We start from the raw sequence: 27,753 nt of genomic DNA, 5'->3' as shown, positions 1-27,753 counted from the left end.
TCTTTATCCAGTGACTTGGCCGCTCGGTCTCTGTAGTCTGCGCCCCGTCCTGGGCTGGCGGTGCGGTTCCTCTCTCCCCTCACTCTGTGGCTGGGCTTTCCCTCGGCCAGCCGGGGAGCGGGGGCGAGCGGCGGTGCGCAGTTGTGAGCGGCCTGACTTACCGCTCTCCCCTCCTCCGTCGCGCGGCCTGTGTCGTGCTAGAGAAGGAACCCTCCCACGGTTGCAGCGTGTTCTCTCCTGCTCTGGCGAGAACGCACGTGGAGGCCCGTGACCCACCACGGATTAAGGTTTCCTGTGGCCTGAGGTCGGTTTCTGATTCTGTCTCGTTCTCCGCACGTGGATATCCGACGGGCTGAGCATCATTTACTGAAAAGGTCTGCTCTTCTTTACTCATAACGGCTTTATGTAAAGCGCGAAGAGACATTTTGAGAGGGAATAGAAGGGATGAGTGCCGTCCGTGACATTAGAGCTCATTAGCTAATCGTCTCTGACCGTCTCCGCAGCGCGGCAGAGACCAGGGTCCTGTCCGTTCTCACACCCCTCCCTGCCGATTCTGAGCTCACGGAGCGTCTGCCTCCCTGTCCCTCCTCTGCCTTCATGAACCCTGGGTGGGGAGTGTGCGGCAGAGACGTACAAGGTGCTCCCCACGTCCCCCGACACCCCGGTGCTGTCTCCAGCCCAGCCCTGGCCTCCGGGCACGGCCAGAGGGTGGGGTGCTGGTCGCCTGGAGGGCTGGTCTTCCTAGCTGGACTCCCGCCAGGAGGGCTGAGCAGATGGGCGAAAGAGACGTGTGGCGGGATCCCCCATCTGGGGCTGTCGGCCCTCTCACAGAAGGACCCCGCAGACACTGGGGCATCCTCTGCCCAGAGTGGTCGGGCAGCCGGGCAGGGAAGCCCAGGGCCCAGCTCTGCACGGAGGGTACAGACTCTCCTCTTATCCTTGCCGAGAAACGGGCCCGCCCTTTGGTTCCTAAGGTCTGGCTGGAGACTGTCGCTTTGGTTTGTTTTAATTGATTTGCTTTATTTTTGGAGAAGTATTAGGTTTATGGGAAACAGCAGGGAGGAGAGCTGGTTCACATCTTCGTCCCCATTCAGTGCCCCTGGTTCCTGGCTCCTTGCACGTGCCACACTCGAGAGCCCAACATGGACACACCACCGCTAACCGGATCCCCCTGGTGACGTCAGGGTCCGTCTCCGGGTCGTCCGAGCTGGGTTTTGCCACACACACCACGTCGCCGACCCAGCAGGTCACTAACTCGCGCAGCAGTTGCTCTAAGACCCACAGTCTGAGCACGGACGTTCCCCAGGGCCGGGGAGGGTCCCTGTGGCAGAGGGACAGGTGCCGGGGTCCAGGAGCAGGCCTGCCCCCATGTGGTCCCCACGGGCACCTGGCTCCGTGCCTGCGGCCGCACCTGCCCCCTCAGGTCTCTGCACAGAGGCTGCCTCTTGTCTCTACTCCCAGATGGCCGGGGGCCGGGGGAGGCGGGAGGTGAGGGGCCAGCCTGAGTGTGCGCCCTGAGGTCAGGCCACCCTCCCCGTGTCCTGCCCCCGTGCCAGACCTGGCATCGTGGGAGGTGCTGATTCCGGGCGGCCTCCACGGGGGCTCTCAAGGGGGCCATGGCCAGGCCAGAGCTGGTGCCGGACGCCCATGGACGGGGTGGCCCAGTGCATCCAGGGGCCCTGCAGAGGGGCCGCCAGCCGCCCACGGACTGAGGTCGAGCCCTGAAGACAGGACCTGGGCCGCTGGCCCACGTCCCCCAGAGCCGTCGCACCTGTTGCACAGAAGTCTGGGGTAACTGAGTCTCCCGACCCTCCATGCTCAGGGCTCTCCTGATGGGGAGCCCAAACATGAGCCCCGGAGGACGGGGGCACAGAGGGCAGGCAGGGCAGGACCCCTGCTTCCTGCCCACGGTCAAATGGGGCGTCTCCACCTGGGGGCTGGGGAGCAACCCCTGTGTGAGGAGCTTGGTGGAGGGAGGGTCCCGGGCCGAGAGGGACTCGGGGTCTGCCCCCCCTCCAGCAGCCTGCCCTCGGGCGTCCGAGAGGGCCTGCCTGCGTGTGGGAAGGCAGGTGGCCACTGCCTGGGGACGCCATGACGCCTTTGTCTCTGGCACGAGTTGCAGGAAGGAGGACAGCGGCTCTGAGTCGGGGCCGGACTCGGGAGGACCGGAACCCTGTGATGAAACCTGTGTCCTGACCAGCCCACGGGATCTCGACGTGCCTGGGGCCTCATCGGCCCGACGTGGGCGTCGCACTTAGGAAAGCGTCCTCGACACTGACACCACGTCCAGCCTCCGAGCCCGCGTTCTCCCCGCGGACGTTTGTGTCTCGCGGGCTTCGCTGGGGCACAGAAGATGCTCTGAACGCCCAGGCCGCGTTGTAACTTGCCGCGCATTCATTCAGTTTCTCTTGCATTCCGAGGGCCGACAAAAGCCATCGGCCGGTGGCCACCGGGGACGCGGAGTTCCTGCCAGGAGCCGGGCCTAGTCTGACCCGAACCCAGGACCCAGCCAGGCCATAGGTACCCCGGGTGCCCATTTTGAGCCTAATCAGATGTGCCCGTGGGGCCAGCAAGCCATCATTTCGGGAAGGGCGACGTCCTGCCACGTGCATTGTCGTCAGGGAGGGGCCCACCGTCCCCTGACCTGGGTGTCACCAGCTCCCTACGGCCTCAGGCCGCCTGGAGGAGGGAGTCTGCACCAACCTGCCTGTGCAGCCAGATTCCCAAGATTGCATGGGAAGGGTTCCCTGTGGAGGAACCCCTGGGAAAGCGTCCGGGCAGCATCTGTCCCAGGAGACGCAGAGCTCGGGGCTTGCACGCAGACAGCGCAGACCCCAGGGTTCGGCTGCCGCCTGCCCCTCCATTCAGTTAGTCGGGCCTGGAAGGATGCGACCTCTGACCCGTCCCCTGTATGTTCAGATCTGGCGCACGTCCCACCCACTGTCTACACCCATGTGAGTCACAGAAGCGGGCAGATGGCACGGAGAGCGGGGTGTGCAGGCTCTGACCTCGGGCCACGCACCGACGTCCCCCAGGCGGGGAGGTGCGGGCGTCCCCTCCGACTGTGCTCTGCGACCCGGGGGTGCGGCCTGGTGCGCTCAAGGGGCAGGCGTCCGCTGCCCATAATCCCGTAACTGGCTGCTAGTGGCCTGAGCACGTGGCGGGATGGCCGTCCTTTATCGCGCCGTTTGTGGTGAATAAAGGCCGTGTTTGTGTCGACGGCTGTTTCGGGGGTGTTTCTCCTGGGGAGAGGTCGCCACGATCTCGTGTGGGGGGAGGGGGCTGGGGTGCGCTTTTCAATGAAGGGTCTTGCCCGAGGGTTGAGGTCGCTGGGAGGACGGCACACGCCGCTCGGACACACTTCCTAAATCACACGCTTGACGGCCGTGTTGCAGAGAAGCGGGAGAGCCGTGACCTCCGCGATGGCTGCGTGCTCCCCGGCGCACGACGGGATGGAGAGCAAACTCTCCCCCACCTCCCCGCCCCATCGCGCTGCCCTAGGAGCAAGCCTCCCCGTGGTGTGGGCAGAGCCCCTGGGGCCGGAGACCCGCAGGATACCTGGTGCCGGGGAACAGCCCCGCGCACGCAGCCAGCGACTTGGGGTTCCGTGCGTCTCATAGTTAGCTCCTGGCTGTGCGTCTCTGAAGCAACCCATCATCCTCTCTGAGTCATTTCCTCATCTGCCAAGTGGGCGGAACATCCATGTCAGGGACGGGAGGGGACGTACGGTCACGCGGAGTTTACCAAGCTCAGCCTCCACGCAGACGGCTGTCCCACAGCCCCTCTCCTGTGCCTCGGCAGCTCGCACCCCTCCTTCTCTGCGGTTCCCCGGCCGCCGCGCGCCTGCTGGCTCCTGGAGACCTGGCTGGGGGGACGGCTCTGGCCCCACACGCGAGCTACTGGCTTGGCCCTGGGCCTGTCATCCTGTTTAATTCCCGTCTCCAAAACCAGCGTGGAACAGCTTGGTATTTACGGCAGACGGTTCGGGCCGTGGGGGACGATGCAGCTTGGAGGAGAGATGGGGAACTTCTTGGACAGTCTTCCTGGGGCTGGAATTCATCGGGAGGGGACACCAGGCTCGGGGGCTCCCGTGACACTCCCGGCACCAGTGAGGCCCGCGCTCACGCCCCCTCCTCCCTTTCAAAGTGAGGAACTTTCAGAGCTGCGATGCGGGAAATACACACAGGCTTGGACTTTTGGGGAAGGAAAGAGAACGTAAGAAGTGGCCGGTGGGTGTGCGCGCCCCGACGACGTGCGGACAAGCAGAGAAGGAGGAGCCCGGGGACCCCACTCCGGTCTCCGCAGGTTGTCTCTGCGCTGTGGCGTCACGGGGAGGCCTCTCGCCCCGTCTGCAGGGCAGTGCCGAGGAAGTAAAGGCTCGTGAAGGAAACGAGGCGTCCCAGAGTGCAGCCTGCCCCCACCTGCCCCCAGAATGGCCCCTGCGTGGGGGGGGTGCCCCTGCCGCCCCTGCTCGCCCTCTTCCTCACAGACGGCCTTGAGCTGACCGCGAGCTCTCAGCGTCCCCTTGTAGACCTGGAGGACGTTGTTGGCCTGGAGTCCCGGGGGCCGCAGGAGGCTGCTGGCCGCTCTCCTGAGAACGAGCTGTGTTGCCGTGTGCACGAGGCGCAGGGCCTCACCACGCCTGCGGCCGATCCACCAGCTTCGCCGCAGCCCCGGGCCCCTGCCGGCTGCGCTGTGGGCACCTCTGGGTGCGTGGCTCCGTGTGTACCGGGCAGGGGAGCCGTGGGCACTGAGGCCCCGGCGGCTGTGGCTGCGGCTGATTCTCCGAGCCCAGCGAGGGACGGACGCACAGAAAGGGCTCAGCTTCCCCCTTCCCCGCCTGCCTGCGTCCTGGTGCTCTGGGTCCCCGTTCAGTCCCGGGCGGCCCGAGGTGGGCAGGGAAGGGGAGGGACCCGGCGGAGGGGGCAGGGCCGCCGCTGCCGGTACGGAAACAGCCCCCCTGAGCAGGGAGCGCAGGCCACGTGGCACAGACGCCACCCGAGGCAAGGCCCCGCCGTGGCGCGGCCCTGGCACGGCAGCCACCCTGGGCTGGTGTTCTCTGGCTGTGCTCACCAAGGTCCCCTGGGGCTCTGTCCCAGCCGGTGTGGCCGTCACCTTGCAGGGGCCACGGACCAGCTGGGGAGGGGAGTTGGGTAGCCCAGACTCGTCACGCTGCGTCCGGCAGTGGCACGAGCCGCGGGACGTCAGGGGCACCCTGAGCCGTGCCGGCCCTCCTCTGAGGTCCGAGTGCAGGGCCGGGCTCAGGCTGCCAGGTCCGTGCGGCGTCCTGCCCAGCACCTCCACTCAGGCTCGGACCCACGAGTAGATGGTCTCGGGCTCCGCAGAGCCGCCGTCGGGAGCGCTTGTCTGGTCTCTGGGGCCCTCATTCCCCTCTTGCTGGGGGTCGGGACGACTACTCCCCTGAGGTCATGATGCAGCCCCGTTCCTCGGGGAACTGGAGGTGGTTCTCTCTGCCCGCGTGTCTCCTTCTCGTCCCCCGTTCACCGTGGTCTGTGTCTAGACTCGGGGGGAGGCTCAGCACCAGGCCACGGCCCCCCACACGGGGATGGAAGTCAGAGCCCTCGGACCTTCTAGGACGTGAATGTGGCTCCCAGAGCAGCCCTGGGTTTCCGCTTGGTCCCAGTCCCTGGGGACAACAGATGTCACCTGCCCAGGGCTGTCCTCCTGTCGTGTCCAACAGCCTGGGTTCCCCAGGTCACGGCCTGCAGGACCCCCAGTCCTGCCACGGTCTGGCCTTGCGGTGACAGATGTGACCTCTGAGGCCAGTGCCTCACCTCTCAGGCATCTGTTGCGACGCGCACCTCGCGGAGCTGTGATGACCAGTTCAGGAGAGGGGCTGGACCCCGAGGTTGCAGGCAGACGGGGTGCTGGCTGGCAGGGCCGGGGACCTTGGGACCCGCTGCGGCTCTGCGGCAGGACCCGTCCGAGACCACAGCTTCCGTGGTATGTGTTCCGTGACCCCTGAAGCCCTCGCACTCTGTCGGGGCCACCTGTGGCCTGTGATGACCTGGCCGGGGTCAGGAAAACCACCACAAAGGCTCTGCGTGAAGGTCCTGCGTGGGGACGCGTTGGGGGCACGTTGGGTGCGGTCTGTGTGTCGGCGCTCCCACCGCGGCTCTGTCCTCTGTGTCCTCTGTCCTCTGCGCCGGTGTCAGGGAGGGACAGGGCAGCGCCCGGCCGCTCACGCTGGCCCCCTCCGTGTCTGAGCCCACAGCGGGTTTCTTAGGGACTCGCCGTTACCGGATCGTCCTGTCAAGGGTGGCTGGTGGTTTAGGGGGGTGACAGCTGGCTTCCTTCCCTTCGGTCGCCGACTTAGGTAACTTTAACGAAGTGACACCATAGCGACCCCGGCGGTCACCAGCGAAATCAGGACCGACCCTCGCGGTGCACCGGTGACCTCGGGTCGCCACTCCTCCCAGACAGCAGCGAGAGTACTGCTTCGCGGCGGAGGTGCATTAAGTCACGGCGGGGCGGCCGGCCGTGCTCAGGACTGGGTACCAGGGTCCGTGCCCCCCGGGGCCGGGGCTCGGCTGCAGAGGCCCCTTCCATCCACCCCACCCCGAGGCCGCAGCTGCCGATCGTAGGAGCCATGGGTCTCCTTCCCGGCGAGGCCACGAGGCTCCGTGCCTGCAGCCGGGACTGTGGCATCCCGCCCCCAGCCCCGCCAACCTGCTGCACGTGAGCTCCGGATCGCAGAGCACGTTTGAAGTAACTCCAAGGTACCAGACTTTCCCTCAATTCTGTCGATTTTCCAGCCACCATGATTCTCCTGGACCTGGAGGAGATCCTTAACTGAAGTCAAAGCGACATTTTCCCAAGAGGGGGACCAGGACGTGGCCCCTTGCCGGCCTCTGCCCAGGGGGGTCAGCGAGCCGCGGGGCTTCCTGAGGCCGGGCAGCTGGGCTCGGAGGGACACGGAAACAGGCAGCATTGAACCTAGAAACAGGGGTGTCCGCCGGAAAAACCCTCAGTTCCCTGCCTTCCTGGGAAAGGGGGAGCAGGGTGGGCTCCTGGGAACTTTCTTTTCTCCGTTCGGTACGAACAGAATCCTTGTCCAGGGCATGACTTAAGGAAGGTCCGGAAATGCAACCCCGTTTCCTGCCCAGAGCTCTGGGCACCGAGGACTCCCCAGGGGGAGCAAAGTCGCTCCTGGGCCCGTGCGGAGATCAGCCGTGTCTCTGGAGCATCCCTGAGCCGGTCAGCCTGAGAGGCCCCCCGGGCATCCTTGCTGTGGGGGCAGGCGAGGGCCTCCCGGACAGTCAGGCCCCTCGGTCGCAGGCCCGCCTCAGGTCAGAGAGGAAGGGGCTGTCAGAAGATGGAGGGGCAGGGCCCGGAGATGTTCCAGGAGCCGCCCAGGGGCCCCTGGCTCCATGGACACACGGTGGGTCCCCCCATTAGACACAGACCTCGCATACCTACACCCCACGTGGACCCCATGTCTGCCGCACGGCCACCCCACGGCTGCTCCATCACAGGCGCTCACACGACGCTTCCTCACAGCTCCGTGCGCAGCCAGGCAGAAGGAGCCGCAGGCAGAAGCTGTGGAGCCCACGGGCTGTCCCCTCTCCCTCCCTCACCGCCCTCCGGCCTCGCGTGGGGACCGCAGGACAAGCTCAGAGGAAGGGAGGCCCGGGAGTGAGAATCCTGGTCTGAACAGCGCATGGGCCGCACGTGCTGCCGTGTCAGCCAGAGACCCCGCTAGGGACGTCAGCCTCCTGGTTTCTCCAGAGGACAGGAGGGGAGGAGGCCTCCCTGGGGGGTGGGTTCATCGGCCCTTCGCAGCTGCCGCGACCGTGTCTAAGGCTTCCGCACTCCTCTGACCTTCCCTCTGTTGGGAGAAGGAGAGCAAGTGCAGGGCTCCCTGGCGCTCAGCGCACCAAAGGTTTGGGTGGACGGATGGTGAGATGCACGGACCGATGGGTGATGATCGGATAGACGGATGCGTGGTGGATGGTTGGGTTTGGGGCGGATGGATGGGTGAGTGTGTAGATGGACAGATGGTAGACGGATGGACAGATGGATGGATAGACGGGTGGGATTGGTGGATGGCGGGTAGATGGGTGGATAGAGGGATGACAGCTGGCTGGATGCTTGGATCTGTGGGCAGATGGAGGGGTGGCGGGGGGATGGACGGACAGAGGACGGCTCTTTCGGTATCTCGCGGGCCCCGCACTGAACGAGATCTCTGGGAGTAGGATAGCTCGGGGCTAGTGGAACGCCGGCTTCCGCAAGGACGGAGCCCGTTTTGTCGGCCTCCGTGTCAGCTGGCCGCGGCCGGGCTCTCCCGTGCAGGCAGGACCGCACCTCTGCCGTTGCTTCCCCAGAGACCGAGACACGGTTGCCCCGGGCGGCCTCTCTCAGGGAAGGGTTGCCCGTCTCCGAGGGAAGGACGGGGGCTTCAGGTGCGGACCTCAGCAGGAAGCCGTCCACTTCCGGAGCCAGAGGGGACACGCCGTCCCGATGTCCTGAGATCAACGCCCGGCTGCCTCTCGCGTCTCCCCTGTTCAGTAGCTCCTGTCAGTTCATGGGAATTTGCCCGAGAAATATGACTGGCGTTGTGGGGCTTTTTCTCCTTCTCTACTTATCTTAATCCTAATGAAGTAATGAAGCAGCGAGCTCAGGACAACTGTGTTTTTTTCTCCCTCCTTCCTCTCAGTCTAATTTGATTACCCAGATCTGGAGTGTTTTCCACCGGGGGGGCCGTACACTCCGCACAAAGCAAGGCCTCCTCCCCTGCGCGCCGGGGCACAGTTCCCAGGCAGCTAATGAGTCACGCTAATCAGAGAACCATCTTGACAATTAATATATTCTACTGTAACTATTTAAAGAAAAAATAATCATTAAGACTGTTCTCATTAAATTATGCCGTCTAGAAGTTGTAGAGAGAAAATTTTGTCTGATTTTAAGATGTAATCTGGGTTTTGCCAAGTTTTCTTCTCCTGACTGATTAAAGGAGTGGACCCCGGGGGGGCCGAGGGAGGGCGTTCCTGCCTTCGGGACCCAGGAGCGCAGAAGGCCAGCCTCACGCAGGCCCTCGCTCCCCTCGGGGACCGTGCCCGTGAGCAAGCAGGCCTCGGAGGCACGGGGCCCCCCGGGCTGCCCCAGGGGTGGGGAGCTCCCTGCCTGTCTCCCTAGCATATGGGGTTCAGAGGGGACTCTGGACTTCACCTGCTCCTGGAAAGCAGCGTGTCCTGACGTTGGAGATGGCTGTGACTTTGCCACGGGTCCTCCCCGTCCCCACCCCGCCTGTCCCTCCTAGGACCTGTTCTCGTACAGGAGTTTGTCTGCAGACGAGCAGAGGGACCGTGCGGCATGGGGAACGGGGCTTGGGAGGACACGGAAGGGCCCTTTCTCCACCTCTGTCCCCCTCTAACTCGGGGGACATTAGCACATGGACCTCCCGGTCTGGGGGGGGCTTCTCGCCCACCCTGCTGAGCCAGGCTCACCAGCCCCCGCCTTCCCCAATCGCCAGGTCTCAGGGTTCAGCAGATGTCAGCCACTCCATTCCTTGGGACACGTTCACCCCGAAAGCTGAGGTCCTACCTCAGACCCGGAGTCAGAGCGCAGTGGAGAGTTCCGGGTTCCCGATGCACATTAAGAAAACGCGAGTGAGGTGTCCGCGCAGCGACTCCATGGGGACGTGAGGCTGTGAGTTCCTCAGGCGGGTGGCTGTTTTGTCTGACCCGGGTGAGAGCCGATTCAGTGCTGTGGGTCTTGATTTGGAGCCCAGGTGTCCGTGTGGCCCCACGGGGCTGTCCCAGGCCCCGGGGCGCGTCGGAGTCTCCCGGGCAGAGCGTTAGAGACACAGACGCCCGTCCCAGCCGCTCACTCAGGCTCCTCCGGGTGCCCCGGCTGCGGTGGTCTCCTGAGGGCCACCATCCCTGCCTGCCTGCTCCAGGCCTCCCCCCGTTCCAGGCCCTGCCCCCGAGCCTGTCCAGCCGGATGCTTCCCATTGTCGCTGAGCGGTCTTCTGTGCCGTGGACGGGGAGCTGGGATTCCTGGGGGGTAACCGTCGTCTCGGCCACATAGATGCTCTTGTCCCCGGGGTGGGGGGCTGGGCAGCTGCCAGAACATACCGATTCTCTCTGACAGGGTAGGGGCGTCTAGCGGGGTCCCACAACCCTGTGCTCAGGGGATGGGCCTGAGCTGGCTGAGCCCTTGGCCCGGTGCCGACTGAATGTGCTGGAACCTCGCGGAGGACGCGCCTACAACGGGCAGCTCGTTCCAGAAAATGCTGCCTGGGCATCCGGGTTGGGTTTGGCGGGGCCGGGGACCGGGGGTCCTGGCTAATGGATTGGGAACCCTCAGACCCTTGCTCACCTCCCCGCAAGGCCTGGAGGACCATGGCCCTTCGAAGACCTTGGCGGGTCGCTGAGCTGCACAGGGGCCTTGTCCCCCAGTGGGTTGCCTCGACCCCAACAGCAGCGTCCACCCCAGTGGCCTCTGGAGCTCCCTGAATGCTCCAGGCTCACAGCAGTGACGACACGCCAGCCTGGGGTCTTCCCCCATGTGCCCCTCCCTCTGCCTTCACTGCCTTCTCTCCCTCCTGAACCTTGCCTCTTCCAGGAAGCCCTCCCGGTTGGCCCCAGGGCCTCCTGCGGACATCCCGCAGACCCGGTTTCTCTAGTGTAACCTGTTCTTGGACTGCTGGCTCACAGCTCCTCTGGTCAGGCCTGTGTCTGAGGGAGGGGACTCTCCGTCGGGCTTGAGGGAGAGTGTGGTCCTCTGCCCAGAAGGCAAAGCAACCACCTGAGCTCGGGGTCCCGGAGGCCGAGCTGGGCCAGCCCCCATGCCCCTCGCTTTCCCGATGGGTCTTTCTGGGCCGGATCTCATGGGCCTCCTGTGTTGGGCCCGGACAGCCCTGCGCGAGGAGCTGGGGAAGGCAGCCAGCACGCGCCCGCTGGCCACAGAGCTGTGTCTCCGAGAGGTTTTGTTTTGCGTGGACGCGGGCTGCTGAACTCCTCCGGCTCCTGTAACCAAGGAGACCAGAGCAGGTCAGGGACTCGGCCGGACCCCACCCGCCGGGCGGGCGGCTCCTGCTGGCCCGGGTTAGCTGGTGGTGACTTCGCTGGTTCAGCAGGGAGCACTCTTCCCGCTGTGGCCCCGTGGGGCGGGGTCTGCGGACAGTTTGTGAACCAGTTTGGGGCGGGGCGGATGCACCCCTTCCCCTGGGGGTTTGGCTTCACCTTCGTGCCCATCTTGAGTGAGGGCCAGGGAGATGGGGTGCGTGCAGCCGTGCACACGGACAGCTGTGACCCACCGGACGCACCTGCTGCCAGGCATCGCGAGGGAAACGATGGACGTATTTACAGGGGAACCCGCTCCAGACCGGCTGCATAACCGGGCGGGTCACAGAAGATTCTGGAAGGCTGGGAGAGGGAGGACCAGGCCTGCACGAGGCCCTGCACATGGTCCCTCCCTGACCCCTTCCTGCACCTCCCGGTTTTCCCCTATGTCCCCTGACCTACGTACTAGCCACCCTTCTGCGGGCCCGATCCTTTCTGAGTGACGGTGACAGCTCGTCCGCATCCCCCTGGGACAGCTTGTCCCCATCCCCCGGCACCCCACTGCCTGCTTCGTGCCTTCCCCGCGAGCCGCACATGGTGAGCCCTTCACCGTCTCCTGGACCAGACGCTCTTGCGTGAAGGTTTAGAACTGGTAGCGGTGGCCACGCCCCCGGCCCCGGACACTGTGAATCCCCTGTCCTGTCTCGCCTTTTCCAACCCACCCAGCAAGACCTCTGCGGCAGGGTCTACGGAAGGCGGGGCGCTGTGCCCTCACGCCCCGAGGCTGGGCTGACGTCCACCTGCTGCCAGAGAGTCTCGGGCCAACCTGCTGCATGCGAGCTCCGGATGGCACATTTGAAATAACTCCAAGGTACCAGACTTTCCCTCAATTCTGTCGATTTTCCAGGCACCGTGATTCTCCTGACCCTGGCTCAGTGCACACATCAGGGTCTGCAGCTCTTTGCAGGGCAGACGTTTCTGGAACCCTGTGATGTCCTACTTAGGTCTGCCTCCAGAGGGTCAGTGCGTATGGACCTATAATTAGCCCGTGTGCATGTGTGTCAGCTGTCGGCTGTTCCTTGCCTGCTGTGTGGCCTGACCCCGTGTCACCGACAAGGTCCGGGAGGCTTCGGGGGACACACCCTGTGGGTCAGACCCGCCGGAGAGGCTCGGGCTCCCACCCGGGCCAGAGGGGGGCTGGCCGTGCAGGATCGCCCCGGAGGACGGAGAGCGTGGCCGGAGCTGCAGCCCTGAGGGCTTTGTTCTGGGCCATTTGTCCTTTCCGAGCCATTGAGTAAAGTGAGCAGGTTCACATGCTAATGGAAATGAAGAAACAGTTTACTCTAAAGGGAGCCGTGCCGTTGACGGGCGCTGAGTGGAGCGGCGCGGTCTCCGCGGTCCCCGGGCACATTAGCACGGCTGGTCCTGTCCATCTGTCCAGCCTGGGGCAGGCGGTGCTGGCCACTGTCGCCGCTGTCCACGGAGGCTGCCATGGGCCAGACTCCGGTGCCTTGGGGTCAGCTGCGTCCCCGCAGTCGGGTGCGTGAGGGGGTCTGCGGGGCTGAGTCTCAGCTTCCCCGTGAAGGGCTAGAGCTGGCCCGTTCGTGCCGGGAAACCGGGAGGAAACTTCCAGGTGCTTCCCGCCGGGCGGGGCTGGAGCGGGCTCTGCACTCCCCACTCTGTTCCCCCATGAGACGGCACACACAGGGGCGCGCGCACACGCGTGGATCTATGCACACGCGTGTGCACACAGACACGCAACTACACGGCCCAGCTCGGTCACTTCCAGACACCTGGCCAGCAGCTTGACCACGAGCACCCGGGCCGTAGGAAGGGCCTGCGGTTCTGGTGCTCTGGTTAAACCAGGGTCCACGGAGACCGTCACGCCCGCCTCCTGGGCAGCCCCGAGTGACAGGAGAGGGAGGAGTGGAATCGGGGTGAGGCACCAGTCCTAGGTCGGTGCTGTCCGGCAGGGGACGCGGGCAGGCCGCCCGGCCCCAGGCCCTGCGCCCTCACGCGGAGGCCACTCTGGCTCCACACCTGCCCAGGCTCCGTTTCGAAGCGTCTGTGTAGCCGAGACCACTTGGGCCAGGCGGCGCAGCGGCCGTCCAGTGCTGTGTGTCCGCACCGTCTGTCATCCGTCCTTCCCCGGGGCCCTCCACAGGGCTGTGGCTGGTCCTCCAGCATGGGGTTCCGGGACTGTGCCACAGAAGACCCCCACGGCCCTCACGGGGACAGCAGGGGTGGGGGCTGGGCTTCCTGGAGGGAGAGGCAGAACGGGGAGAGGGTGGTGGACGGAGGTTTCCAGGAGAGAAGTTGCCTGCGTGGGAGGAAGGAGACTTGGCAGCAGGAGAGGAAGGGGCATCTGACCCCCCAGGGGCGTCCGGGACCCAGGTGGGACGTTTGCTGCCGGAGCTGGTGGGGGGCAGAGCTCAGAAGGGTCTGGACCCGGGTACCGGCAGCAGCCCCTTGCCCTGGCTACCTGGCAGGCTACGGGAGCGGTGGTGGTGGTTGGGGGGTGCATCTGGAGGGAGGCTCTCACCCGGCGGTGCAGAGAAGAGCCAGGAGCCAGAAACTCCCAGGCCTCAGTCTTCTGGTCTGTGAAAAGGGAGCTCATGCTCCCTCCCTGAAAGTGGGCTCTGGGGGCTTAATGAGGTCATCACTACAAGTTACCTACGGTTCGTAAGGGCTCCGTGAAGGCATTTCCTGCTTTCTCCTCCTCGAGGGGCCTCACCGTCCGGGCTTGTGCAGACGATGACTCTCGTGGTTGTCTTCGCCGGTGGACACCTTCAGAGCCACTGCCCGGGGAGGGTTGTTCCGGCTTCCAGCCGAGGGTCACCCCCGGGCCACGGTGCTGGTCCCAGGAGCCGGGGCAGATGTCGCGTGCGCAGAGCAGGTGCTCGGGGATGTTAGCTGATTAAAATCATCTCCCGGGCGTTCTGGAGAACACTGTGGCCGTTTGGAGGATTCGAGAGAAATCACATGTGTAAGCACCGTTACCTTCTGGAGTGTGAGTGAACTCAGCGGTTGGCTCAGCATTGGGCTTGTTATTAGGTCCAGGGGGCTCAGAGCCTGACTGCCTGGGAGCCTGGTCCAGCCCCGGGACTGGTGCTCCACGGGGTGGGGAGGGGACCCAGGCAGGGGCGGCCAGAGAGCTCCAGGCCGGCCGTGCGCACCTGCCCTCCTCGGGCGAGAGCGCCTTTCTGGACTCGGGTCTCATGCTAATTCCTGCCTGAAAAGTGGGCCTCCGGCCGAGGACTCCGCTGCGCAGGTGGAAGCTGGGGGGCGCGGGGCGCTCTGCCACCTTGGATGCATGAGGCGCCCCCCCACCCCAAACGAGCGCCGGGTCTGCGTCAGCTCCGAGGCATCACGGGCCGTTGGTGCGGGCTCTGGGTCCCGGGGCCGTGGCCCGGCTGCAGAGCTGCTGTGAGCATGTCTGTAGGCTGTGTCTCTGGGGAGAGGGACCTGCTGGGCCTGGCAGGTGGCCCGTGGGCTCGGGGCCAGGAGAAAGGGTGGCCTGGGAGGCCAGGTGGACGGAGGATGTGATCCCGCTTAGGGCGGGCAGAATGTCCCGGGGGCTGGACGGAACCGAGGAGGTCAGAATTCAGGCCCTGGGACGCCTTCCTCTCAGGATCTTTACAGACCAAGTAGGCAAGTGCGTGGTCGGATCTGGTGGTCCCGTGGAGCGCGTGGACGCGTGAGCAAGCAGCCGGCCTGCTCGAAGCTGGGTTAGTGACTGTAGGTCTCTCGTCTGCGCGTCTCGGTCTTTTCTCAGTGCTTGTCTGGGCTCGGTGCGCACCTGCCTCTCTGGGGAGCAGGCGTCCTCCAGAGCACACCTGACCCTCACAGAGGGGAGGGGGACCCGTGCCGGCACAGGACACTTTTCCTTACTGCTCCCCATTTAACCCGCTCGCTGGCACGTTGGAGGCCTGCCGCTCCTGGCACAGCGTTCGCGAGCTTTCTGGCTGACCTGGGGTGTCACTGTCTCACCGCGGTTCCGGGACGGGCCCCAGATCTGCTGCATGGTGGGGACACAGGTTTACCTTCTACTGCCATTGAGACATCGGGGGAGGGTGTCAGGCCCTGCCCACAGCCTGGCAGTGGGGGGCCCTGCCGCGGGAGCACCCAGTGTCGGGGGGAGCTTGTTCTCCGTTGTTTTTTTTGGAGAAGCTGACCAGGAGCTGAATTGAGAGACTCGAGGAGCCCCACTGGGGGCAGGGTTGGGACTTGAACCCGGACCTCCTGCCTTCTGGCACTGCTCACCCTCCACCGTGGGTCCCGAGTCTCCACAGACTGGGAGGACACAGGCCCTTGCAGGCCAAGCCAGGGCAGGCAGGAGGTAACTGCTGGGCACTCCCGTGGCCTTCCATAGCTGTGTGCCCAGCCCCGGGCCTGGGGTGTGCGGCTGGGGCCCTGCTTCCTGCGGCTGTACGGGTGTCTGCGTCCAACAGAGTCCTCTGCTGATTTGGGGAAACTGGGTGTGAGGCTTGTGCAAACACAGCTCGCAGCCTTCCAGGTCAGCCGTCGCCCAGGAAGGCTGGAGGTGGTTAGGAATGCGATGCAGCGGTCTTCTCCAGCCACGGCTCAGGGGAAGGTCCATGAGTCTTCCCCGGCCCTCCCCCGTGCTGCGCTGTGGGCACAAGGCAGGAGGCACGAGGCTGGGACAGGCAGCGGGACGGGGGGGGATCTGAAAAGAGGGAGATCTCTGCTGGCACGACGGGGGCCACAGGGGGCAGGCACAGGGTGACCTCCAGGCTCGAACCCCAGCTTCTCAGGATTCCACGCAACAGGGCGCTCAGAACCTGCCCCGTCTGGAAGAGGTTCCTGAGAGCCTCCACCAAGAACTCTGGTGGGAACGAAGGGACCAGTGTGCTCGGCACAACAAGGGCTCGATCCAGGAGCTGCTGATGGTTAGCAGGAGTGCTGGTGGCGATGATGGTGCTGGCGATGTGACCGTGACGACGGTGACGGTGGTCATGGTGGAGGTGGTGACTGAGGGTGACAATGACGATGGTGCTGATGGTGGCGATGGTGGTCGTAGCTGCGGTGAAGGGGACGAAGGCGCGTGCGGTGCTGCTGGTGCTGCGGAGGCCTCTTGAGCCTGAGGAAGCTGGATCTGCTGAGGCTGAGGGTCAGGTAGCAGAGATGACTTTGCAGCCAGACCCCTCGGCTTTGGAGACTTCTGGAATGTGCTCCAGGAAGGAGAACCAGGCCTGAGGGTCCCCCAGGCTCGGCGAGGGGCCGTTGAGTGGCAGCACCAGTTCACGCCCTTCCTACACGGTCCTTCACAGGACATTTCGGAAGGAAGGAGAAGGAAGGCCCCGGCCGGCTCCATGGCGGGGTGGCCCAGCCGCAGCAGGACCGCTCCAAGCCTCACCGAGCTCGGGGCCAGCGCTAACGCCTGTGGGCTGCTGCCGAAGACGTGCCGCGTTCTTTCACCCCAAAGACCACAGCAGACGTGCAGTCTATCAGAATCCCAGGGGAGACCCTTCCCCCACTGGAAGGGCCGGAGGGACAGTGGAGGCACAGGGACCCCATGGTCCACGTGCATTACACACAATGTCTCTGGGATGGAGCCACAGCCGGGAGAACCCAGGGGCGGCCACCACAGGAGGAGACCGAAGTCCCTTTGGCTGGAGGAAGGGCAGCGGGCTACAGGGCAGGCTCCTCCCAGGCTCCCTTCCACAGTCCCAGGCCCGCCACCGGGTGTGGGGCTCCAGGCACGCCCAGAGCTCGCCGGAGACAGCCCCTCTCTGGACCATCGTGGGCACCAGCCCTGCCTCCTTCCCTGCCCAGCTAGCCGTGGGCGGGCAGCGGCGCCCCTCAGACTTCAGTCATCTGAGAACTCCTTTGAGGGGAAAGCTACTTCCTTGGGCCCCTCGCTAGTGACCTGAATCGTTTTTATTATGATGCTGCAAGTGGGGAGCCCTCGGCAGGCCATAAACTGGAATAAACTGAAACACTCACACATTAAACACAAGCAAAACTGCGAATCTAATAAAATTTAAATTGGCAGCCTTCGTCTGGGGATGCACGGCTCTGGCGCTGGGCTGGCCACGGAGGCGTACCTGCGGGGCCTCCTGCCTTCGCTGCGGGCTGTGAGGTCGGGGACGCCGCACGCTGCAAGGATTCGTGCTGATCGTTGTGAGTCTGTGGTGAGCGGGCCGGGATCTCACGCACAGCCGCCCAGAGACCCTCCAGTGCCCGGCCGAGCTTCCCACGCACGTGGACACGTGGGCCTCGCTGCACGATCCAGTCACGACGGGAACTGGGGACAGAGCCATGCATGTGTCCTGCCACATGCTTTCCTCCTGCCATGTGACACGAGGTCCCTGGTACTCGCCGTGCAAACCCTGTGGGGCCTCTGCTCGCGGGTGTGGGGTGCGCACCCATACGATCGGGGAGCAGACGCCCCGAGGAAAGGATGGCCGAGCCGAAGCCCAGGGAGGAAAGGTCCCTAGTTTCTCTAGAAAAGGCTTTGAGAGGACCATCATCTTGTTGTCATACAGGGAGCTGGGGACGCACGGGGCCTTGTTGTGTGTCTTAAGTCTGGGAGTCGTGTGAGACTGTCATGGGGCCCCGACGCCACCTGGGCCCTTCACAGGGGTCATGTCCCGTGGGGGTCCGTGCTCAGGGACAGCAGCTCAGCCCTGGGTCTCGGGCAGCTGGGCACCGAGGGTGGCCCTGTGGAAACTGTGGGGTGACCCCGGTGAGCGTGGCAGGAGGGCGGTGTGTGTCGGCCCCTGAGCCACTGTGTGAGGGGCAGAGAGCAGGGGCCCTGACTGCACCCCTGCACGGGGCCAAGGACTCCATCGCTGGACTCGCCCTACTCCCGGCCCTGATGAGACCTTCCAGCTGTCCCGGGAGGGTAGCAGGTGCTCAGCGGTGAGAAGGTTGTCCCTCAGTCGTGAAAACGTCCAGCCTGGGGTGGCGGACGCAGACCCCACCCCTGCTCCGGGCAGGCAGCCCTCTCCACTGCTCCTTCTCAGGGTCCGGCAGGGTAGGGGCTGGAGGAGAGAGTTCCCTGACCATGTTCATCAGTGCCCACGGCGTGCGGATCTGGGCTTGACGGGGACTGCGTGTCACGCTGTCTCGTGAGGAGACGGCGCTTCCCGTGCTTGTGTCGGGGCCCTGGGGGGTTCCTGAGGCCGGCGAGGCCGTGTTGCTGGTGGGCTGGGAAGACCCTCGCTCCGATCCCACCACCCTGCATGAGCGGGCCTCGGCGTGGCCTTCTCCGTCTCGGAAGGGCTGGCCTGGCTCCATCCACGAAGGGCCGTCCTGTCCCTTGAACGCAGTTCCCTCCCTGTCCTTCCTTCGAAGCGTCCGCGCTGCCCCCCGTCAGGCCCATCACTCCGGCCGCCCTGGTCTGTCTGCAGCCCGGGGCACTGCCTGTCCCGATTTTGCTTGGGCACATTGGCCTCCCACCATGTGGCCCGGAGCCGCCTAACTCACTTAAGTCTGGGACTCGCACACCCTCCGCCGCTCAGCTGCTCCCCGGATGCCCGGCACCGGCTGCCACTCGCTTCTCTCCTGAGACCAGGGTGACCGTCCTGCCCGGCCATCGCCTTGCCGTCGTTCGGTCCCCATACGGCCCTCCCAACGCCATCTGTGTCCTGAGCCGGCCGCCCGCACGTGTTACGTCGTTTACACGTCTGGGCTGAAGCAGCGGGAAACTGAGGCAGAGCCCCCGTCCCAGAAGCACCTAAAGGCCCCCATGGAGGGCAGCCTGGAGCAGTGTCCGGAGCCGTGCTGAGCCCCAGCCTGAGGCCCTCGGCACTCGGGGCGGAACGCGCAGGCGGCGCTGAGCTCACGCCCCTGCCGGGCCAGCAGCAGGTGCACGGGCCCGCTCCGGGGAAGCAAGCCCGTCCATGAGCAAGACGTGTTCCGGAGAGCTCGGTGTCTCCTCGGGCCTGGGGATAGGCCTGGGGGACGTGGTGACAACCGCTGACACACCGTGGACCGAGAGTCTCCCGTGGCTGTGGCACGTGGCTGGCTGCCACCGCAGTCCCCGGAGGCCACGGGTCAGCTGCTGTCGCTCACGCCCCTGTGCACCGTCAGCTCCCGGAGGACGCGCTCCTCGGCGCTGGAGCTGCCTCAGCGTCATGGAAGCGGTGACGTGTGGCATGAAAGGTTCCTTTGTCCCTGGGATGGGGTGGCCAGGGCTGTGCCTCCCACCGCCTCCCGCAGGAAGTGGGCTCGGCAGGGTGAGCCAAGCCCAGCGGCAGACAAAAGCCGTGTGTGCTCAGCAGCGGCCCCGCGGCGCCCTCGGTAGCCCTGGCACCCGACACGCCCGGCTGCCACCCCGCGTGGGGGAGGGGTGCCGTCGGCGACTTGGTGCGTCTGCGTGTGCGTCGCTCTTGTGGACGCGCAGGTGGGGCCGTGTCTGCGTGTGCGTGCTGTTTGCACACCCGTGGGTCTGTGCGTGCACGCTTGCCTGTGTCACGTCTTTCACTGTGCATGTGTATGGTCAGACGCCGTGGCTGCAGCAGGCAGGACGGCTGCCCCAGGCCGTGAGGACCCAGCGACCCTCCTTACTCTCCCTCTCTCTGACCTTTGGCCCCACTCACTCGTGATCACGCCGTGCTTGCGCGGCTCTCCCGGTGCTGGGGGCCGCGTGCTCCCTCCGTCCCACGTCTCCCCAGCGCTCAGAGCTGAGCGCGTGACAGTCGGGAAGGCACGGACGGGGACCCACGCTGCTTCGAGAAACGCAAACTGAGGCTGGGAATGGGAACTGAGGGCGTTATTGCGGGACAAGGTGGCCTCGGCCACGGGCCTGGCGGGGAAAGGTGGCCGCCGTGAGGCACGGACAGGTGTGTCCCGAGGCCAGCATCCGTCCCCCTCACAGCCCCCCCGTCCGAGGGACCACAGGTGGCCCGGCCGTGAGGGCTGCGTGTCCACGCGCCCTGACGGGCTGAGCCCTGTCCCAGGTCTTTGCGCCCACACTGGGTGCACCGTGCTTCCCCGGGAGGACGGAACCCAGGCCTGGCCCCACTGCCTCCCCGGCTGGCTTCAGGCATCTGACCACGTCACCACGTGTCCTGCAGAACAGGCCGCTCCACAGGGACCAGGACCTGCCCCCGACCCGGTCTGGCAGCCCAGTGCTGGGTGACCCAGGCCCCCGGGCCTCATTGCCTTCCTGCCATGGGAGGGCACAGCCGCCCCTGAGACAGACTTAGTCCTGCTCTCGGCCCCTCGGGCCAGGAATGGGTGGCCCTGGGCCTCCCTGCAGCGAGGATCGGCACTGTCGGCCCCGCTGCGTTGACAGCGCTCCCCGGGCGTGGCTGGGGGACAGATGGGAGTGACAGATACAGAAGCTCTTTGACCTGCCCTTGAGCCCCCTTGCCCGGTCCTCACGGCCGAGCCCAGACAAGCTGCCCCTTCCGTGTCAGGGTCCGCACAGACACCCCGCACAGGATTGCCAGGTCTCGGGCTGTGTGCGTGCTTCAAGCCTCTAGCCTCTCTGGGGGCTTAAGGGGTGCGTTTGCCGGCATACAGCGGGCTTCCGGGCCATCTCTTCCTGTCACCAGACGGTGTTTCTGGGAAGGAGGCCCTGCTGCGCAGGGCGCCCCCAGGAACAAGGAGCGGAGGAGGAGCGAGGCCCCGGGGATGTGCAGGGGAAGGCGCCGAGCTCCCACCGAGCAGTCCGGGAAGGGGCTCCCGCCTGCCCCCAGCTTCCCATCCTAGGGGTCCGCCCAGGATGGAGGCTGGTCCCCAGTGAGCAGGATCCAGCATGTCCTCACCCGACCCTGGGGACCCGCACAGGCGCTCGGCTGGCGTGTTTCCCACACTGACGTCCCAGCAAAGGAGAGCCACGTCTGAGGGGCGGGTCTCCCTCGTATCACCACCTGCTGCGCTGTGGGGACAGAATGCCACGGGCGCGGTGGCCTCAGCAGCAAACAGCTGGCCGTCCCCGCCCTGGGGACCAGGAATCTGAGGTGACGGGCCGGCCGGCTGAGGTGCTGGGAGGCTTCGTACAGCTCGGTGTTTCTCCTCGCGAGGGCACTGATCCTTTCAGATTGGGTCCCCAGCCTCGTGACCTCCGTTAACCTGAATTACTTCTCTAAAATCACCATATAAGGACCCCCACGTTGGGGCTTAGGGCTTTGCCATGTCACTCTGGGGGCACAGTCCGGTTCATGGCACAGCCTAGAAAGGATCTGGCATCAGGGTGACGAGCTCTTATGTCCCCAGCAGCGGCCCCGAGACCCACCCAGAGCTCTCTCCCCGCCCGCTCGCCTTTTCCTGCTGCCCCCACAGGGACAGTCAAGCGTAGGGAGCACAGGGCAGATGCCCAAAGACACACCTGTCCTCCCGTGGCGGGGACCCAGACTCCGCATCCCCGTGTCCTGGGAAATCCCAGGTTGTGCGCCTTCGGCAGCAGCGGGCTGGAGTTGGGGAGGATGCCGTGTTTGGAAGTGTGCACGTGAGGGCTCAGCTTTGAGGTGAAATGACATCTGGCCCATGGTGGGCATCCGATCCGAGCACCCAGACGTTGTAACTGCATGGGTCCCGGACTTACAACCGTGGAATCACTCGCACGTGCGGTTAGAAGGACACACGTGTCCTCGTTCTCCCCCTGCTGCCACGTACTCATGGGCCGGCGGCAGAGCTGGACCGGGGACAGCGCTCAAGAGGGCGCCGGGGACAGGGAGGAATGGCGGACCGTCGCTCCCCAGGGCGGGAGTCGGGCTGCTGGCGCGGCCCCGGGGCCCCAGGGAGCAGCAGCTGAACGGCTCTCTTCTCTCCCGCAGCGCGAATCATCAAGACAAAGCAGTGGTGTGACATGCTGCCGTGTCTGGAGGGCGAAGGCTGCGACCTGCTCATCAACCGGTCAGGCTGGACGTGCACGCAGCCCGGCGGGCGGGTGAAGACCACGACGGTGCGTACGCAGCGCTGTGCACCCCACACTCCAGAGGGCGAGCCGGCCCCGGGCGGCGGGTCCCCGCGGGGAGGTGGGCCCCGCGTCGGCAGGCACAGGGACGGGGGCAGCTGGCTTGGTGTGGAGACGCTGCCAGCCTCCCTGCCTCCCCCACGCAGCCTGTCCTCGCCCCCTGCGACCTGGTCGGTCTGTCCCTACTGCGTCAGACTGTCCCCGTGGCGGGGGGCCCAGAGCCCGGACAGAACCAGCCTGAAGGCGTCCGCCCAGAAGTCAGCTCAGAGCCCCCTGGGGTGGTTGGTCACGCTGTCTCGTTGCTGGGGTGGGGGTGTGCTCAGGCAGGAGGACGGGTTAGGACCCCCACAGCCGCTGAAGGCTCTTTAGGGAGTGGGACCGAGGAAGGACGCGGTCCTCAAGGTCTGCTCCGGCTCTGGGTACTGCGTGGTGGCCACCCGGAGCAGAGGCCCTGACCCTGAAAGCCCCGAGGGCACCCCAGCCCCTCCCAGAGCCTGCTGAGGGGCCCACTGCGTACCCTCTGTCCCAGGAGCCGCGACCCGCCTCTTCTGGGTTCTGGGGCCGCTCTCTGAGCTCCCCTTTTCAAGGTAAGTTCCTCAAGGCCCACGCACGATGGTGCGAGCCACGGGGGCCGGCGCCGGCGTCCACAGGCTGGGCGCTGGGGTTCCGCCCCAATCCTGGCTCTTGCGCGTGCGCTCCACATAGAACCCAAGACCCGAAGTGGGTTGTGATCTCCCGGCCTTGATTTACCGCCTCTGTGTCTTGGGAACGCCCAGTCAGGGGGGTCTGGGCCCGCAGGGAAGGATCCGGAAAGCCCGCAAGGCGTCCAAGTGTCCTCGCTGGGTCACACAAGAAGGTGGGGCTGCAGCCCCTGGAGCTGGGGAGCAGGAGAACCCGCCCGCCTCCTCCCTCCTCACGCGTCAGTCTCTGCAGGGGAGCCCCGCGGGCCGTCCAGCCGCATGTCCAGGGGGCCTGGCTCCTGTGGCTGCCAAGAAGAAGCATGATCCAGACCGCTCGAGGGCGTGTTCTGAGGACGGGTCTTCTGCCTGGGGGGGTCAGGCCGGGCTGCGGGGGCGGCAGCATGGGCAGGACCCACGGGCACCGGTACAGTGCGACTGTCGGCCACGGGCCGGGGCGGCCACAGGGAGCCTTCTGCAGCCCCGCAGCCCCCCAGGCCGCGTCCGCCTGCCTGTCTGTCTACGCCCAGCACGGAAGCCGGCCAGCTGGGCCTCGCACCTCTGATGTGTGTGGGGATCGCCGGCTCGTGACCTGCCACCTGCCTGGTGGCTCTCGGGGCCTGGGGGGCTTCTGGCGTGTGCTTCTCCTCCAGGGGCATCCAGGAGGTGGCTTACCTTTGTGGATCCTTCCAGGTCTTTCTGTGTGCTGTGCCCAAAAGGCAGACAGCTGGGAACAAGGAGATCCTAGACGGCCAGCCACTGTCCCCGTCCCTGGGTCCTGGGAGCTGCGGGTCGGTGCGTGGATCCCCCGCAGGACTCACGGCAGCCCTGTGGGCGGGACATGCCCATGACGGGGTCTTTTCAACAAGCACCCGGGGGAGGGGGCGGGGGGCAGGGGGGAGGTTCCACACCACCCGCCCGCCTCGGTGGCCCCGGGGTGTGGCTCTGGGGTCAGGCCTGCATTCCAGGCCCCGAACCCCTTGCTGGGGGCCAGCCCGCTGGAGGAGGTGACCCAGCAGCACCCCTCATGGTCTCCCGGGTGACTTGAGGCTCCCAAACCCACAGGCCAGGAGCTCGGGACCCTCGCCTTGGTCCGACTGCTGTGAAAGCCACGGCTGGCAGTGGGCTGCACACGTGGCCTGTCTGCCTGCTGGGCCTCCACCCTCAAACCCTGGGTCTGGTTTAGCTCAAGCCCACGCGTCTTTAGCGCTGAAGCTGCATTCTCCCGTCTGCCCGTCCTCGGGGGAGCCTACCTGGGGGGCCGCTGGTCCTCGGGCCGATGCCCCCGCCAGCCCCGGTGTGAGCAGGACACCCGCTCGGCCCGGGGCCAGTCCGCAGAAGGGCTTGCTCTCGGTGCTCCTCGCCCCACACAGGGGTGCACGCCCGGGGCCCGGCGCCCCTGGCCGTGTGGAGGGCGCGTGTTCGGGATCTGGACTGGCGCGTCCTGCCAAGGGTCTGCATGGTGATGCGGAGGCCGGGGCCGCCCCGGGCACCTGCAGACGCGCCTCTGGCTCTGACAGTGACCCTGGTATGTGGTGGCCGTTCGCAAGGCTCACTCAGGCTGTGGACCCAAACCCCAAATACTTGGAGCGTGTGGTAACGTCTTCAGGACGGCAGCTCGGTCCCGTCACCGAGGTCGGTCAGCACCGCCGTGTCCCATTTCACCGCGAGCAGGTTTTCCGCGAGAGGCACTTGGAGTGTCCTTGTGGCTGCTTGGCCACGTGACGGCCCACACCCCCTCAGCGGCCTCGGTGGTGTCTGGAGGGCTGCCCCCTGCCCCGACCTCGTCCCGCCCCACACCTCTGCGAGGCCCGTGCCGCTCACGTCTCTGTGCCCAGCAGCACCCGGCGGCGGCCACGGGCCTGACGGGCCCCCGCCCAGCCCCCGCTCAGGACCGACACAAGAACGTGTGATAATTCATCGTGCCGTCACCTGTGTGGAGCCCGGGAACACGCCAACGCGTGCGTTTCCGAGAACGCTCCTTCTCGGAGGTCAGGTCCTCACCCATTAGTGGGTCGTGAAATTAATTTGCTGGGTTGTGACCCACATTTAAGACAAGGAAGAAGAAATTAAGTAAAAATGTCAGAGAATGTCGTGTCCTGAGGGGGAGTCCCGCTCAGCGAAGCTCCCACACACACGGGGTCGCCAGCGGGACGCGGTGACGGCTGCAGGTCACGCTGAATCGCGGGGAAGCCACCGTCCTGGGGACTCGGGGAAGAACCGGCATCCGCGCGGGGTTTCCAGGCCCTGCTTCCCACCCCGGGCTGGTCCCATGGACGTCAGTTGGCACCAGGAAAGGAGACATGGGGGACGCTACAGGCTGTCCCCCAGGGCGACAGCGCCCTCCCATGACATCCCCAAAGACGGTCTCCCCCGAGCGCCGCAGTCCGCTGATGGCACCCAGCCTGCGTCCACAGGCGCGCGGAGTGCCCTCCTGCCCTCCCCATGCCGCGCGCGTCCCCAGGTGCTGGAGGCTGAGTTCACAAGGGGCGCGTGCTGGCGGCCATCGTGACGCCGTACTCGGGAGTCGCTCCGCCACACTCCGCACGTGTGCGTTTTGCCAGGCGCCCGACGTGAACTGCTGTCCTGTCTCCCCAGTCAGAATGGACCAGCCAAACGGAACCTAACTTCCCCGGGAGCTGTCCCTGAATTCTGTCCTGTGTGAACGGCCCGTTGTGGGGCGTGAGGGCCACTCACTGGGGTGCCGTCCAGGACCTGGGATTTCCGGGAACTCACTTCCCCCAACAGCACTTCCCACGCGCAGGCGCTGACGGGCGGCTCAGCCACCACCGCCCGAGCACGTCGGTGCCCAGCTGTCCCGGGGGGCCGCCAGGGAAGGTGGGCAGCGGCGGGGTGTCTCTGTTGGACGACACGGGGGGGACGCCCGGCCCAGCCTGATGGTCCCAGAGGTCGGCGCTCGCTGCAGACCCGTTCACACGACAGATGAGCCCCCGGTGGGTTATGTTCTCTGTGGTCCTGTTGGGCTCTGCCAGCGGGCGTCTCCTGCAGGGCCAAGTGTCCGGTGCTGGGTGTGAGCTCTGCCGTCCTCGGGACCTGCCCAGTTACCCATGAGGTCTCTGCGTTCCTGGATTCCAGGTGTCCCCTGAGGGCCTGGCGTTTGCCAGATCTGGACACCCTAAGTGGCCCATGTCAGCGGCATGTGGCCTCTGCTCTGGGGGCACCTGGAGCGTGTGGTTCCTGACTCCACCAGTCAGACACCACTTAGGGCTCCTTGGGCCAGGCCCGTGCTCAGGGTGCACAGCAGGGGGAGGGTACACGTAGCTCTGAGCCCTGGACCCCGAGTGCTGGGCCCCAAGCACCGAGCCCCAAGCGCCGGGCCCTGGCTCTGAGCCCCACACACCGGCGCAGAGATTCTTGTAAGACATAGGAACTCAGCAGTGCTTGTCCTGGGCTCCCAGTTGAAAGAGTAGCACATCGGTGCTTCCTGCTTTTGCCCTTGTAAAGGGACAGGGAGACGGAGAGGAGGAAAGGCAGAGCGTGCGGGAGAGGAAGCAGCAAAAATGGACATTCTCGGTGGACAAGCTGCTCGGGGCACCGTGCTCAGGTCCCCGGGAGTGGGGAGAGCTCCGCTGGGTGGCCCCGTGGCAGACAGACCCACCGGGGGCGCACACCAGCGAGGGGAACAAGTCTGGATACCCTGGACCCCGTCACGCTGACAGCAGGCGTGGAGGGGACGTCCCGGAGACCCAACTCCTGAGGCGCGCAGGCCCTCAGCTCTCGGAGGGGCCGCTGCGGCTTCGTTCTGGAGACACGCCCTGTGCGGCTCCGGCGGCCCCACTGCTGGCCCCGCACCTGGAGGCTCGCGGCGGCAGACGTCCGCTCTTGCCGGCTGAGGCCACGGTATGTCAGGACCAGGCTTCTCCGAGGCTCTGCAGGGCGTCCGTCCAGCCTCGTCCTGCCTCTGGGGCTCCAGGCGCGCCGGTGCGTGTGGCCGCATCGCCCAGCGTGTGCCTCCGTCGTCTCGGGGCCGCGTGACCGCGAGAGCCGGGCCTTGTGAAGACGCCGTCTCTCCCAGGCTCTTCCCACCTCAAGGATGATTCCGGGTCACAAACTTGATCCCATCTTTAATTTCAAATGAGATTTCCAAAAGCGGAAAGTTCTGGGTGGATATGACTTTCGGGAGCTGACCCGTCCCCGCACTAACTTACCAAGCTCAAGGCTGAAATCCCGGGTCACTGTGGTTTGGGGCCTGAGGACCTTTCTGAGAAGCCCACCGACTGCCCACCAGCTCCTCACGTCACACTCACCACCGTGGATGCAGCAAAGGGTCACCGCTTGATGACAGTGACCAAGGGCCGCCGCCCAACCACGAGCAGGGGGACCCGGAGGAACGGGCGTTGGAGGCACCCTGCAGCTGGCCGGCAGCCCGTGGGAGCAGAGGCTGGTCAGGAAGCGAGGCGGGGAGAGCACGCCAGTGGGGCGCCCGGCCTCGGCCTTGAACCTTCCTCCCCTGGGGGCGCGTCTGGCTCCGGGGCCCCCGAGCCCCACGTAGGGGGTGCAGTTACCCCGCAGCCGCCATGCTCCCCTACGAGGCGCCCCTGCCAACCTGCCCTGAGCCGGGCCAGGCCGCCCATGACGCCGGGATGACCTGTCACCGGCAAGCCCCCGAGCCCCAGGTTTGTGCGAAGAGGAGAGTCACATTCGTGTCAGGACGCAGACACGGACACTAAGATCGAGAGCACTGCTGGGAAAATATGGATCATTTTATAAGAACGAGGGACACAGTGTGTACAGCGTACATACACACATGTGCTCGTGGGATCACACACGCGGGAGCGTTTGTGCGCACGTACACCAGCGTGCGTGAGTGTGTAACAGGTTCTGGTAACAATCCGGTAGAGCGAGGAAGTCTCAGTCCAAGAGTGTGTTTTTTCAGAGAAGGAGGAAAAACTAGACTAGAAGATCAGTTCAGGAATTCTGAAGAACACAACGTCCAAAAGCAGAGAAACGCGGAGAACAGATGATCAAAGTGCTTAAAACCCGAATTCCCAGAGCTCCCAGACGCCGGCTTCCACGGGCACACCCACCGAGGGAGGGGCGAGCGCGGGGCTGCAGGGGGGAAGGCGCCATCTCAACCCAAACAGAACAACGGGTCACGGACAAAGACGCAGACGCCAGCACGCCTGCCGCTCAGCCG

General features: G+C 65.6%; 1 protein-coding gene across 2 annotated transcripts in view; it reads left to right on the top strand.

Moving 5' to 3' along the window:
- TAFA5 (TAFA chemokine like family member 5) overlaps positions 1 to 27,753 on the top strand; it is a 166,912-nt gene that overhangs the window by 119,023 nt on the left and 20,136 nt on the right. For both annotated transcript variants that reach the window (XM_046010648.1, XM_046010649.1), the window contains exon 3: positions 21,779 to 21,906. In XM_046010648.1, the coding sequence (XP_045866604.1) occupies positions 21,779 to 21,906 (128 nt within the window). The remainder of the gene's footprint in view (positions 1 to 21,778; positions 21,907 to 27,753) is intronic.

The sequence above is a fragment of the Meles meles genome, chromosome 7 (genome assembly GCF_922984935.1).
Source record: "Meles meles chromosome 7, mMelMel3.1 paternal haplotype, whole genome shotgun sequence".
NCBI classification, from domain to species: Eukaryota; Metazoa; Chordata; class Mammalia; order Carnivora; family Mustelidae; genus Meles; species Meles meles.
This window is presented reverse-complemented; position numbering and strand designations above follow the sequence as displayed.